Source organism: Armigeres subalbatus, chromosome 1 (genome assembly GCF_024139115.2).
Source record: "Armigeres subalbatus isolate Guangzhou_Male chromosome 1, GZ_Asu_2, whole genome shotgun sequence".
In the NCBI taxonomy this organism is placed as follows: Eukaryota; Metazoa; Arthropoda; class Insecta; order Diptera; family Culicidae; genus Armigeres; species Armigeres subalbatus.
This window is the reverse complement of record NC_085139.1, coordinates 179,332,229-179,345,617: the sequence shown is the minus strand read 5'-3', so window position 1 is coordinate 179,345,617 and position 13,389 is coordinate 179,332,229. Positions and strand designations below refer to the sequence as shown.

Genomic DNA, 13,389 nt, shown 5'->3' with positions numbered 1-13,389 from the left:
TTATGCTGCCACGACGAGGTAGTTAAGGAAGCGCTCCGTCGCAAGCACAATACTCTCGGTCTGAGCGGCGAGCAGCTGGTAACAGTACTCTCGCGTGCATGCGATGCCACCATGCCTAGGAAAGTCCACCCTAGGAATGGGAGACCACCGGCTTACTGGTGGACTCAAGCAATTGCGAACCTGCGCCGCGCCTGCCTACGGGCAAGGAGGCGGATGCAGCGAGCACGCACAGAAGAGGGTGATGGGTGGCGTTCGTGGCTGCTAGAGCCGCTCTGAAGACTGAGATTAGATCAAGCAAAAAAGCCTGCTTCGAGGGCCTGTGTCAAAGTGCCAACGCGAATCCATGGGGTGACGCCTATAGGATCGTAATGGCCAAGACACGTGGAGCGATGGCCCCTACAGAGCGGTCTCCAGAGATGCTGGAGAGGATCATCGCGGGGCTCTTCCCACGTCATGATCCAAGTCCCTGGCCTCACTTTGTGGAGCTGCCAGGGGCCAGGGTGGCCGACTAGGAAAGAGTAACTGTGGCGCAACTTGCGGGGAGGGTAAGGCGCCAAGACCGGATGGTATTCCGAACCTGGTCATCAAAGCGGCCATTCCTGAGGCTCCCGAGATGTTCAGATCTGTCATGCAGAGAAACCTGGATGCGGGAGTTTTCCCTGAAGCATGGAAAAGGCAGAACTTGGTCCTATTGTCAAAGGCGGGAAAACCACCGGGGGATCCGTCGGCATGTAGACCAATATGCCTGCTTGATACGGAGGGGAAGGTGCTCGAGAAGATCATTCTGAACAGGTTGTTGATACGTACGGAGGGTGCGGATGGTCTATCGAGTAACCAGTTTGGCTTCCGAAAGGGTAAGTCGACCGTAGACGCTATCTTGTCGGTTACCAAATCCGTGGATATAGCTATCCAGCATAAGAGGAGAGTAGTTCGCTATTGTGCAGTAGTGACTCTCGACGTGAGAAATGCATTCAATAGTGCCACTTGAGCAGCTTTTGCAGATGCGCTCCTGCCTCTTGGAATTCCCGAGTACCTGTACAAGATTCTCAGAAGCTACTTCCAGAATCAAGTAATGGTATACGACATGGAGGCGGGTCGGAAGGGCGTTGATATAACCTCAGGGGTTCCGGTGTTATGGAACGTCATGTACGACGGTGTCTTGAGGTCGAAGTTCCCTGTGAGCGTGGTAATCGTCGGCTTCGCTGACTATATTACGCTGGAGGTCTACGGCGAATCGATCGAAGAGGTGGAGTTGACTGCAGCCCATTCGATCGCAAATGTAGAGGAGTGGATGAGTTCCAGGAAGTTAGAACTTGCTCACCACAAGATTGAGATGGTTGTTGTAAACAATCGAAAGTCAGAGCAACAAGCAGTGATAAGGGCAGGCAACTGCGCGGTCACATCTGAACGCTCCATCAGACTTTTGGGGGTAATGATCGACGATAAGCTCACCTTTGGTAGCCACGTCAATTACGCCTGCAAGCGTGCCTACACATCTATAGTGGCACTGTCCCGGATTATGACCAATAGCTCTGCGATTTATACCAGCAAGCGCAAGCTTCTGGCTAGTGTCACTCTGTCCATACTGAGGTATGGGGGGCCAGCTTGGGGCACGGCCCTGGGTATTAATTGCTACAGAATGAAGTTAGAAAGTACGTATAGGCTCATGTGCCTAAGAGTTTCGAGCGCATACCGTACCGTGTCGCACGATGCACTTTGCGTCACTTTCGGAGGAATTCCTGAAGGAACTTGGGAGCATTTTTGGGAGCGTTTTTTAAGTTTTTCATGTTGGACTATTGAAAGATTAGGAATTTTAGAAGGAACTCCAAGCATTAAGGTAGTCTCACACTTCGGAAATTTGGTCCGCGTATTTTTTCCCCATGTATTTTTAGATATGTTTTCGGGATTTGGGAACGGAAAATCAAAATCCCGGACCAATTGAAAATGCATGGGCCCAAAATCAAGCAGAAATTTTTCCCGAGGTGTGAGGCTAGATAAAGGTAGGAGGGTTGGCAAGGAAAAAAAATAACGGATCCTGGAGATTTTTATTACATGCTTCTGAGAGTTTTCCGTAAAAGCTTTTGCAGAAATAGCGATTGGAATTTCAATATGATTTATTAGATAAATTCTTGTAGAATAGAAAATCTCCTTCACATGAATTCTATACGGAATTCTTGGTATAATTATAATTATTATTATAATAGAATATAATTAAATACATATATCCACCCAAAAGTAAATTCCACTATCCGCAAAAATCAGTCAACGCACATGAACATTAAATGTTGACAAATTTTGTCCTATTTATTATGATCTGATTAGTCAAGGCCAACGCACTGTCAGTGCACTGCACTGGATGTCCTGGATCATATGTTTCGAATCAAAACAAAAACGATGCTACGCACACCAACATATCCAATGAAAGATGGAACTGAAAATGTTTTTTTTATTCAGGGTTCGGGGTGGCACTGACCCAGGTTTTAAAACGAATTCTACATTAGCCTTGCGTGTTAAGGCGTAGGATTGCCAATCCGGAGGTAGCGAGTTTGATTTCTGGTCCGGTCTTTAGTGTAAATCGTGTAACAGACCAGAATCCTGTGTACTAGAAAAGTTGAGCTATAGAAGAATAAGAAGAATTATCGTTGAATCGCAAAATTACAATCTTCACAAAGGGGAAAAAAGTCACTCCTCCGTCGCTTTTTCACATTTTAATCAAAGTTTATTCCCGAAAATGAAACTTAGGTTGCATTCGACAATGCAATACGGTAGAAAAAAGTTTATCGAAATGTTCTTTACGGTTTTCCTTGTTCTTCTCACCGCCGTTTACCAACAGCTTTCTACAAACTACTGAAGCTATATTCCCGAGCAGGAGCAATTTACTCAATAATACTTTATACTGTTAGCGATAGTATACTCTGTTATGACCTTGCCAAAGGTAAAATGCTAAAGGAGTTATACGAACATTAATATGCAAAATACTTCAGGCATAACATACACAATACCAAACACATCACAAATTATTATTATTATTTGTATTAAAATACCTAAGTATGTTATGCCCACAGTATTTTGCATATTAACTTTTGAAACTATTTTTTTGTATTCTACGTCTTATGCAAGGATAGTTCATACCAATTTCTGTTATTGAGGTCGTCACTATCGCTCGCTGTTCCTAATCAATGGGAATCTGATCAACAGACATCCTGGGTTGGGCGTCCAGGAAGTGCGGGGTTGGCGACCACCTCCATCAGCAAACGAGGGAGGCAGGACCTAGGGCAGGACAACATCCCCGACCCGCTGAACCGTTTCCATTGCCGCCAAGCCCGTCGTCCCTTCGGTACAACCAGAAAGTAATGCTTCCAATGGGGGCCAATGCACAACGCACCCTCGAGGTTAGCTGCGTGTCCTTGCAGCACCGAACATCGTGACTCGCTTTTTTGACTTCAAATTTAGAGTCATCCGGTAGGATGCCTTTATCAGTAATTTTATGTCCTAGGAAAGTGACTTCGGTTCTAAAAAATTTACACTTGCTGGCATTAAGTTTCAAGTTGTATTTTCTAAGTCTTTCAAAAATATTTCTTGAGTTTTCAAGATGATGTGTAGTTGAACATCCCGTGATAACTATATCATCGATATAGATGAATGCGCATTCTGGTGTGAGTCCAGCCATTGCTAAATTCATTCATTCTTTGAAAGCTATTTGGGCTGATGTTCAACCCAAATGGCAATCTTTTAAAGTTAAAATGACCCGATGGGGTCGAAAATGCTGTGTATTTTCTGGAATCTTGATCTAACGGAATTTGAATTAATTTTTGAACACAAAGCTAGTCTCCCACAAAATATATATACAGTGTTGACCCGATTTTGTCACTCCCCGATTTTGTCTACCCCCGATTTTATCAAATTTTCGACCCGATTTTATCACGTCCCGATTTTGTCACGCTTTCGACCCGATTTTGTCACCCCAAAAAAAATTGTCATTCTTTTTATTTTCGTAAATAATACCCAAAACAACATTGATTTTAATGAAATAACTTTCACCACCTGTAGTTTATTACGAACAACTTCTGAGTACCTGGGAAATATTCTGTAAGCAATTTCGACTAGAAATAATGAGTACCGTTCACGCATTTAGCCTTTCCAAGGCATAAAATGATTCATATTTGTGGAATGAATAAAAAAAATGAAAATTTTTTTTTTTCCAATTTTGTCACATACCCTGTTTTGTCACCCCAAAATTCACCAGGTGGGTGACAAAATCGGGATATTACTGTAATAACTCTGTAATTGAACCTATTTATTATATCGAACAATATTTCAATGAATTCAAATTTAAAATCCAAAATTCCAATGCAATTGCGAAACAGAATCTAATCGATAATAAATCAAGGCGACAGAGTATAGCTAACAGAACAACAAATCCGATTTCATTAAATGTAAGAGATAGAGTTTACATTGAAAACGAAAATAGAAAGAAGTTAGACTCATTTTATATAGAACTTTCATAGTAGAAAAAGTTGAAGATGTAAATTGCACCATAATACACCCGAACACAAACAAGGTATCAATAGTACATAAAAATAGAATAATAAAATCAGAATAGTCTTTTGAAATCTCATTAAACAAATGGTTACACCATTCTTCCAAAAGGAGGGAGGTGTAGCATCCCATAATTAGCATGTAACTATTGAACGTAAATTACCATAATTAGTAATTAGTTATTGAACGTAAATTCCCATATAGCACATTTATAATTAAAGCACAATTAAATGTTTACAACGAATTCCCCAAAATAACATACCTCAACCTTCCATCAAAGAAAAACCCAAACATTAAAACTGCCAGATCAGGTGAACTTCTCACCTTTAGTCATGACCGTCATAAACGGTAAATCCCAAGCGTAACGGCATCCAATGCCAAGAATACTCAGTCATAAACAACAAACATCAAACATGTACCTAGCATAAGCAAAGAAGTGTAAACCCTAGTCCCTAATATATAAGAAAGCAAGACCAATAAAGAATGTTGATCAGTAAGAAAGTACTCGCATGACTTGTCGTTTGATCCGATCATACCGCAATCCTATTTCGGCGTGGCATCTACGGCAAACTTAGCTCGGAACACCATGGTATCGTGCCAGCGCATTGCCGGCTTTCCAGGTGGCCTTACCACGCGCTATGTCCTCGGAATTTGGGAAGGGTTGACTTCGCGCCTGCTTCGCTCTGCACAGCTGGTATTAAGAATGATGATGCCGCGTGCACCCCAAATAAACCTCTCTGCACTGTATATATATTTTGTGGGAGACTAGCTTTGTGTTCAAAAATTAATTCAAATTCCGTTAGATCAAGATTCCAGAAAATACACAGCATTTTCGACCCCATCGGGTCATTTTAACTTTAAAAGATTGCCATTTGGGTTGAACATCAGCCCAAATAGCTTTCAAAGAATGAATGAATTTAGCAATGGCTGGACTCACACCAGAATGCGCATTCATCTATATCGATGATATAGTTATCACGGGATGTTCAACTACACATCATCTTGAAAACTCAAGAAATATTTTTGAAAGACTTAGAAAATACAACTTGAAACTTAATGCCAGCAAGTGTAAATTTTTTAGAACCGAAGTCACTTTCCTAGGACATAAAATTACTGATAAAGGCATCCTACCGGATGACTCTAAATTTGAAGTCAAAAAAGCGAGTCACGATGTTCGGTGCTGCAAGGACACGCAGCTAACCTCGAGGGTGCGTTGTGCATTGGCCCCCATTGGAAGCATTACTTTCTGGTTGTACCGAAGGGACGACGGGCTTGGCGGCAATGGAAACGGTTCAGCGGGTCGGGGATGTTGTCCTGCCCTAGGTCCTGCCTCCCTCGTTTGCTGATGGAGGTGGTCGCCAACCCCGCACTTCCTGGACGCCCAACCCAGGATGTCTGTTGATCAGATTCCCATTGATTAGGAACAGCGAGCGATAGTGACGACCTCAATAACAGAAATTGGTATGAACTATCCTTGCATAAGACGTAGAATACAAAAAAATAGTTTCAAAAGTTAATATGCAAAATACTGTGGGCATAACATACTTAGGTATTTTAATACAAATAATAATAATAATTTGTGATGTGTTTGGTATTGTGTATGTTATGCCTGAAGTATTTTGCATATTAATGTTCGTATAACTCCTTTAGCATTTTACCTTTGGCAAGGTCATAACAGAGTATACTATCGCTAACAGTATAAAGTATTATTGAGTAAATTGCTCCTGCTCGGGAATATAGCTTCAGTAGTTTGTAGAAAGCTGTTGGTAAACGGCGGTGAGAAGAACAAGGAAAACCGTAAAGAACATTTCGATAAACTTTTTTCTACCGTATTGCATTGTCGAATGCAACCTAAGTTTCATTTTCGGGAATAAACTTTGATTCAAATGTGAAAAAGCGACGAAGGAGTGACTTTTTCCCTTTGTGAAGATTGTAATTTTGCGATTCAACGATAATTCTTCTTATTCTTCTATAGCTCAACTTTTCTAGTACACAGGATTCTGGTCTGTTACACGATTTACACTAAAGACCGGACCAGAAATCAAACTCGCTACCTCCGGATTGGCAATCCTACGCCTTAACACACGCAAAGGCTAATGTAGAATTCGTTTTAAAACCTGGGTCAGTGCCACCCTGAACCCTGAATAAAAAACATTTTCAGTTCCATCTTTCATTGATATGTTGGTGTGCGTAGCATCGTTTTTGTTTTGATTCGAAACATATGATCCAGGACATCCAGTGCAGTGCACTGACAGTGCGTTGGCCTTGACTAATCAGATCATAATAAATAGGACAAAATTTGTCAACATTTAATGTTCATGTGCGTTGACTGATTTTTGCGGATAGTGGAATTTACTTTTGGGTGGATATATGTATTTAATTATATTCTATTATAATAATAATTATAATTATACCAAGAATTCCGTATAGAATTCATGTGAAGGAGATTTTCTATTCTACAAGAATTTATCTAATAAATCATATTGAAATTCCAATCGCTATTTCTGCAAAAGCTTTTACGGAAAACTCTCAGAAGCATGTAATAAAAATCTCCAGGATCCGTTATTTTTTTTCCTTGCCAACCCTCCTACCTTTATCTAGCCTCACACCTCGGGAAAAATTTCTGCTTGATTTTGGGCCCATGCATTTTCAATTGGTCCGGGATTTTGATTTTCCGTTCCCAAATCCCGAAAACATATCTAAAAATACATGGGGAAAAAATACGCGGACCAAATTTCCGAAGTGTGAGACTACCTTAATGCTTGGAGTTCCTTCTAAAATTCCTAATCTTTCAATAGTCCAACATGAAAAACTTAAAAAACGCTCCCAAAAATGCTCCCAAGTTCCTTCAGGAATTCCTCCGAAAGTTCATTCAGGAACTCTCCCATTAATTCATCCAGGATTTTCTTCGTAAAACTTCCTGCTTCCTGGAGGAGCTTCCATAGGAATTTCTGAGTTAGCTTTCAGTGAAACTCGTGTAGGACTTCCAGGGGAATTCCTGGAGGATTTTGCAGAGGATTTCTTGGAAGAACTTCCGGAAAAGCTCCTCCACTTCCAGAGGAATTCCTTAAAGAATTTCCGAAGTAATGCCTCAAAGATCTTCCGGAGGAATTCATCAAGAAACTTCCAGAGGAGTTCCTAAAGGAACTATCAGAAGAACTCCTCAATCAACTCCCAGAGGAATTGCTCAAGGTGCTTCCGAGGGAATTTATGTACAAAACTTGCAGAGCTATTCCTGAAGGAAACTTCGAGTAAGTTCCTGTATTCCAGAAGGATTTTCTGGAGGAATTATTTCAGATATTGCTAAATTAATACCTGGAGCAACTTCCAGAGAAAATCCTGGAACAGTATTCAAAGATATTCCTAAAAGAATTTCCAAAGGAATTCATCCCGAAGGGATCTCAGGATAAAAATATGGAGGAATGCCTGAAAGATACCGCCAATGAATGTATACAAGATTTCAGGGAAGAATTATTAAAGTAGTTTCTGACAGAATTCCCGAAGAAAATTCTGAAACGCACGAAAGAGTTTTTGGAAGAATTTCAAAGTTTTCGGCATATTATTTAAGAAAGAATTCTTTTCGATATTCCTCAAATATATTTCTTTGCGGATTTTGTGAACGGTTTTCAAGGGGAATTCCCAAACTAATTCCATCCACCGACCTAATTTATGACACAATCTATGAGGAAAAGCCTGAAGGAACTTATGAATAACTTCCCTGATAATTATTTTTAAAACTGAATCTAGACAACAGTACCAGATTAATTCCATTTGAAACTACAATAATTAATATAACAATGTTCCCGGAAAAAGAAACGCGCATTTTATTTGAATAAACGAACAGTTCAAGACAAAATTTTCAAAACGACTTATCTGCTTTTGTAAACAAAGATTCAAACGACGATTTGACGAATCTGATAGCTTTCCCACGCAAACCAACATCATCAATAGGTAGGTGAAGGATTCCGCTACCTGTTGATGGTGTTGGTTTGCATGGGAGAGCTATCAGATTCGTCGAATCGTCGTTTGAATCTTTGTTTACAAAAGCAGATAAGTCGTTTTGAAAATTTTGTCTTGAGTTTAGTTTTTTTTCCTTCTGCTTGTTTATTGCGCCCAGTCCCACACACCTACATGCTTTTGACAGTTGAAGTACAGTTGTATTGATGAGCCTGGTGCGAAACCGTGTAACAAGACAGTGCGAACCCGACAGCTTTGGGATTGGAACTAGTGTAAACCTAGTTTCAACCTGAGCGAATAAAAAAACGTTTTGACAGCACTTAGGTTCACAGATAGGAAAATCCACTAAAATTTACGCTAAAAATCATGCACATAAATGGAACGTCATTATTAGCGTACTTCCACACAGGATGTAGCCTAAATGTACACAATATTTGACGTAAATCGTCAATATTGCATACAAGTTGTGAGCAATCTTGTTAGGAAGAGGGCCATTTCAGCGTAGAATAGCATAAATTTCCGCATGTCAAGTTTTACGCGCTGTTAATTTTTTATTATTTTTTTCTGTGTTGGAACTGGTTCCAACCTAGGTTGGAACTTTTTCAAAACGAATTCGACATAACTGTTTGAGCCAGCCATGTTATATGCTGTGCCAATATGCAGTACCAGAAAGAAGGCACTTCACAGGATTAAAAATAAAATTTTGAAAATGATTCTGAAGTTGAAGAATTTCTAATATTGAGACATTTAACAAATGTCTAATAAATTAATTTCCAATTTTAGACAAAAATCGTTGTAATTTTCTTTTGCAACGATTAGTTCCTTGTACCCTTATGCAGTAGAGTAATGCTGGAACGAGAAAATGGTTAATAAATGTTAATTTCAAGATTTACTTACCTGACAAAAATAGTTTTCTTTCCCTTACTTCTTCTAACTGATGACTGAGCCTGAGCGTAATGTAAATAAAATATAGAATAGAGCTTTTGATTGCTCCGGCAGTAGCAATAACAACAACCAGATTTTCTACAGAATGAAATGGTTGCAAGATGTTGTTGTTACAGCCTAATGTCACCCCGCAGAAATGCTTATATGACAAGACAGCATTTGACATTTTTGAACAAGATAGTAAATTATAAGGTGCAGTATGATCATCTAATGTATATGTGTTAGGTAGGCGTTTGCTATGCAAACGCTTGGGCGAAAAGTGAGAGTTCGTAAGGTGAGACCCGAATCGAAAGGAGCTTTTACAGATAATGAACTTAATAAATTAGTATTAGTGAAGTAAAAATGACCCTTCTCGCAATAAGTGTGGGTGACTAATGCTAAAAACGTATCTCAGCTCGAAGAAGTATTAGTTGATACGTAAGAAAATTGGTCTCTTGAGGGTTTGTACAGGCAGCAGATTTTTCAGGAGCGGTATTCATTCGACCAACTTTGCGACGCACGGACGTATCAATTTTTGTGTCCGTAATCAAAATGGCGGACCAGCCAAAATTTAAGAGAGGCCAGCCGAAAGGGGAAAACTACCACAATGGCGTAGCAACAGCTCCCGAAGAGTAAGTATTAAAATATTTGAGTGCAAAGTGAACGAAAATTGATTAGAAAGATACAGAAAACATTACGGGATATTAGTTTTTAAAGAATTTAGTACCAAAGCTTGCGACAGGTCAAGCCATGTTTTTCGTGAGATAATTGATGAAAATAGACGAGTAATTCGCATGACTCGTGCGACAGGTCACGAAATTTTAGTTCCAATGTAGCATGCGACAGGTCATGCTCGGTAATAGTGGAACAAACAATTCTCTAATATTCCGGAAGCTATCAAACCGTTGGTAAAAACAAGGATCCAGGAATTAGTCAGAACCGACATAATCGAGCCGGTTTCCGATGGTATGGATTTGTCCTTTTGCTCATCGATGCTGGCAATTCCTAAAGGTAAGCAGGACATCCGCCTTGTTATAGATCTGAGAGGGCCGAACCAATATATTGAGCGAACACCATTTGCAATGCCTACACTGGAGTCTATCTTGGCCAAGTTAAACGGGGCTACTTGGTTTTCGACCATCGACCTGGCGAACGCCTTTTTCCACATAGAACTGGATAAGGAATCCCGGCACCTTACAAATTTCTATACAGAATTTGGAACATTTCGGTGCGTTCGTCTACCCTTCGGGCTATGCAACGCTCCGGATGTGTTTCAAGAAGTAATGCAAAGGATAATACTTGGAGACTGTCCCGGAGTAATAAACTATCTGGACGATGTTCTGGTCTTTGGTGCGACCAAAGACGAACATGATGCGAATTTAGCTATTGTACTAAGTCGTTTGCAACAGCATAACGTGAAGCTGAACACCGACAAATGTGTATTTGCTAGTCAATCAGTCCAGTTCATTGGATTCAAACTGGCTCCAGAAGGATGGAGTGTCACAGATGAGAAAATGTGTGCTATCAAAAGTTTCAGAACACCAAGTTCATGCTCCGAAGTTAAAAGTTTTCTGGGGTTAGTCACATTTGCTGATAGATTTATTCAAAGTAGAGCAGATTTGACACAACACCTAAGAGCTCTCGCAAATTCGAATAAATTCTACTGGACAGAATTGGAAAAGAAAGAATTCTATTACCTACAGGACAAGGCTTTGAAGAATATCCAAGTTCTTGGGTACTATAGCCCCACCGATGTCACGGAGTTATACGTTGATGCAAGTCCAATAGGACTCGGTGCCGTATTGGTCCAGTATAATGCTGAAAATATGCCTCGAATAATATCATGTGCTTCTAAAGCACTCACGCCCACCGAACAGCGGTACCCCCAAACACAGCGAGAAGCTCTAGCAGTCGTTTGGGGGGTGGAGCGTTTCACCTCGTATTTACTTGGAAGGTCATTCATCATACGAACGGATGCGGAGGCGAATGAATTCATTTTCAGTACTACTCACAGAATTGGAAAAAGGGCTGTAACTCGCGCGGAATCGTGGGCACTACGTCTGCAGCCCTATGACTTCATCGTAAAGGGAGTAAGTGGCAAAGAAAATCTAGCCGACACTCTGTCACGCTTAATCCACAAATCTCAAAAGGCGGAACCGTTTGAAGAAGACGACGACGGACATTTTCTGTATTCGATAGATGCGGGATCAATGCACATCACTTGGGATGAGATTGAGAAAGCTTCTGAGACGGATGAAGAACTTCAAATGGTACTAGATGCTTTACTCACCGACGATTGGCCAAAAGATCTACGCAGATACGAGGCACAGAAAAAGGATATTCATGTTTTGGGTAGTCTACTATTCCGAGGGGATCGCACAATCCTTCCAAAGTCATTGCGCACTAAAGCATTAGAAACTGCACACGGTGGGCATGTAGGAGAATCTTCCATGAAGAAAATAATGAGGGAATTCTTCTGGTGGCCATGCATGTCGCTCGATGCAGAAAAATTTGTAAAGAACTGCGATACATGTACACAGTTGTCCCGCAAGAATCGTCCTCTTCCACTATCATCGAGAGAATTTCCGGATGGTCCCTGGCAAATATTGCAGGTCGACTTTCTTTCTATACCTGGTTGCGGCTCAGGTGAATTCTTGGTTCTGATCGACACCCACTCACGTTTTCTTTCGGTTCTGGAAATGAAGAACAAGGACGCAGAGAGTACGAATGAAGCCTTATGCGAAATTTTTAAGATGTGGGGTTGTCCCCTGATTCTTCAGAGCGATAACGGACCGTCTTCCAAAGCTCTACTTTCATACAGTACTGGGAACACAGGGGGTCAAAGTGCGCAAGTCTATACCATTATGGCCTCAATCAAATGGTGCCGTTGAGCGCCAGAATCAGGGGATAATCAAAGCAATGGCAGCATCAAAGTTAGAAGGCACAAATTGGAGACGTTCGTTACAGCTTTATGTACATAATCATAACAATCTTATTCCACATTCACGACTTGGTGTAACCCCGTTCGAGCTTTTGGTGGGGTGGAAATTCCGGGGCACTTTCGTCAGCTTGTGGAAGCCGAAGCAACTGGATCTCGAGGACATACGGGAAAAAGATACGGAGGCTAAACTTACAAGCAAGAAACACACGGATGCTGCCCGCGGAGCGAAGGATTCAACGATCCAGATCGGCGATACGGTACTTGTAGCACAATCACGAAGAGCAAAAACTGATCCAACGTTTTCGAAGGAAAGATTTAAGGTCGTTGCCAGAGAAGGTGCAAAAATCGTAGTCCTTAGCCGCAGCGGCGTCCAATATACGCGAAATGTTCAAGACGTGAGATTAGCACCACCGGAGCTTGAACAATTAACGGACGTAAGCGGTTTACAACCCGCGACATCTGCGAGCCCGCTGCTCGATGAAGTGGACGACAGAATAACATCGAGTTCAACGACCTGCGTGCCGTCGTCTAGCCAGGTGATTCCGATGGAAAGAAACTTGCGAGATCGTTCGAAGGTAAAGAAACCAGCAAGATTTGATGGTAAATTCCTTTACGTCGTGTACGATTAGAGTACAGGAGAGAGCGAATGCAGTAGAGTAATGCTGGAACGAGAAAATGGTTAATAAATGTTAATTTCAAGATTTACTTACCTGACAAAAATAGTTTTCTTTCCCTTACTTCTTCTAACTGATGACTGAGCCTGAGCGTAATGTAAATAAAATATAGAATAGAGCTTTTGATTGCTCCGGCAGTAGCAATAACAACAACCAGATTTTCTACAGAATGAAATGGTTGCAAGATGTTGTTGTTACAGCCTAATGTCACCCCGCAGAAATGCTTATATGACAAGACAGCATTTGACATTTTTGAACAAGATAGTAAATTATAAGGTGCAGTATGATCATCTAATGTATATGTGTTAGGTAGGCGTTTGCTATGCAAACGCTTGGGCGAAAAGTGAGAGTGCG

At 41.0% G+C, this 13,389-nt stretch overlaps 1 protein-coding gene across 1 annotated transcript; it reads left to right on the top strand.

Annotated features, from left to right (window-relative positions):
• The first annotated feature begins 10,502 nt into the window (after positions 1–10,502).
• Positions 10,503–12,311, top strand: LOC134206787 (uncharacterized protein K02A2.6-like). The gene has a single exon (XM_062682510.1). The coding sequence runs from the start codon at positions 10,503–10,505 to the stop codon at positions 12,309–12,311; it is 1,809 nt and encodes a 602-aa protein (XP_062538494.1).
• The last annotated feature ends 1,078 nt before the right edge of the window (positions 12,312–13,389 follow it).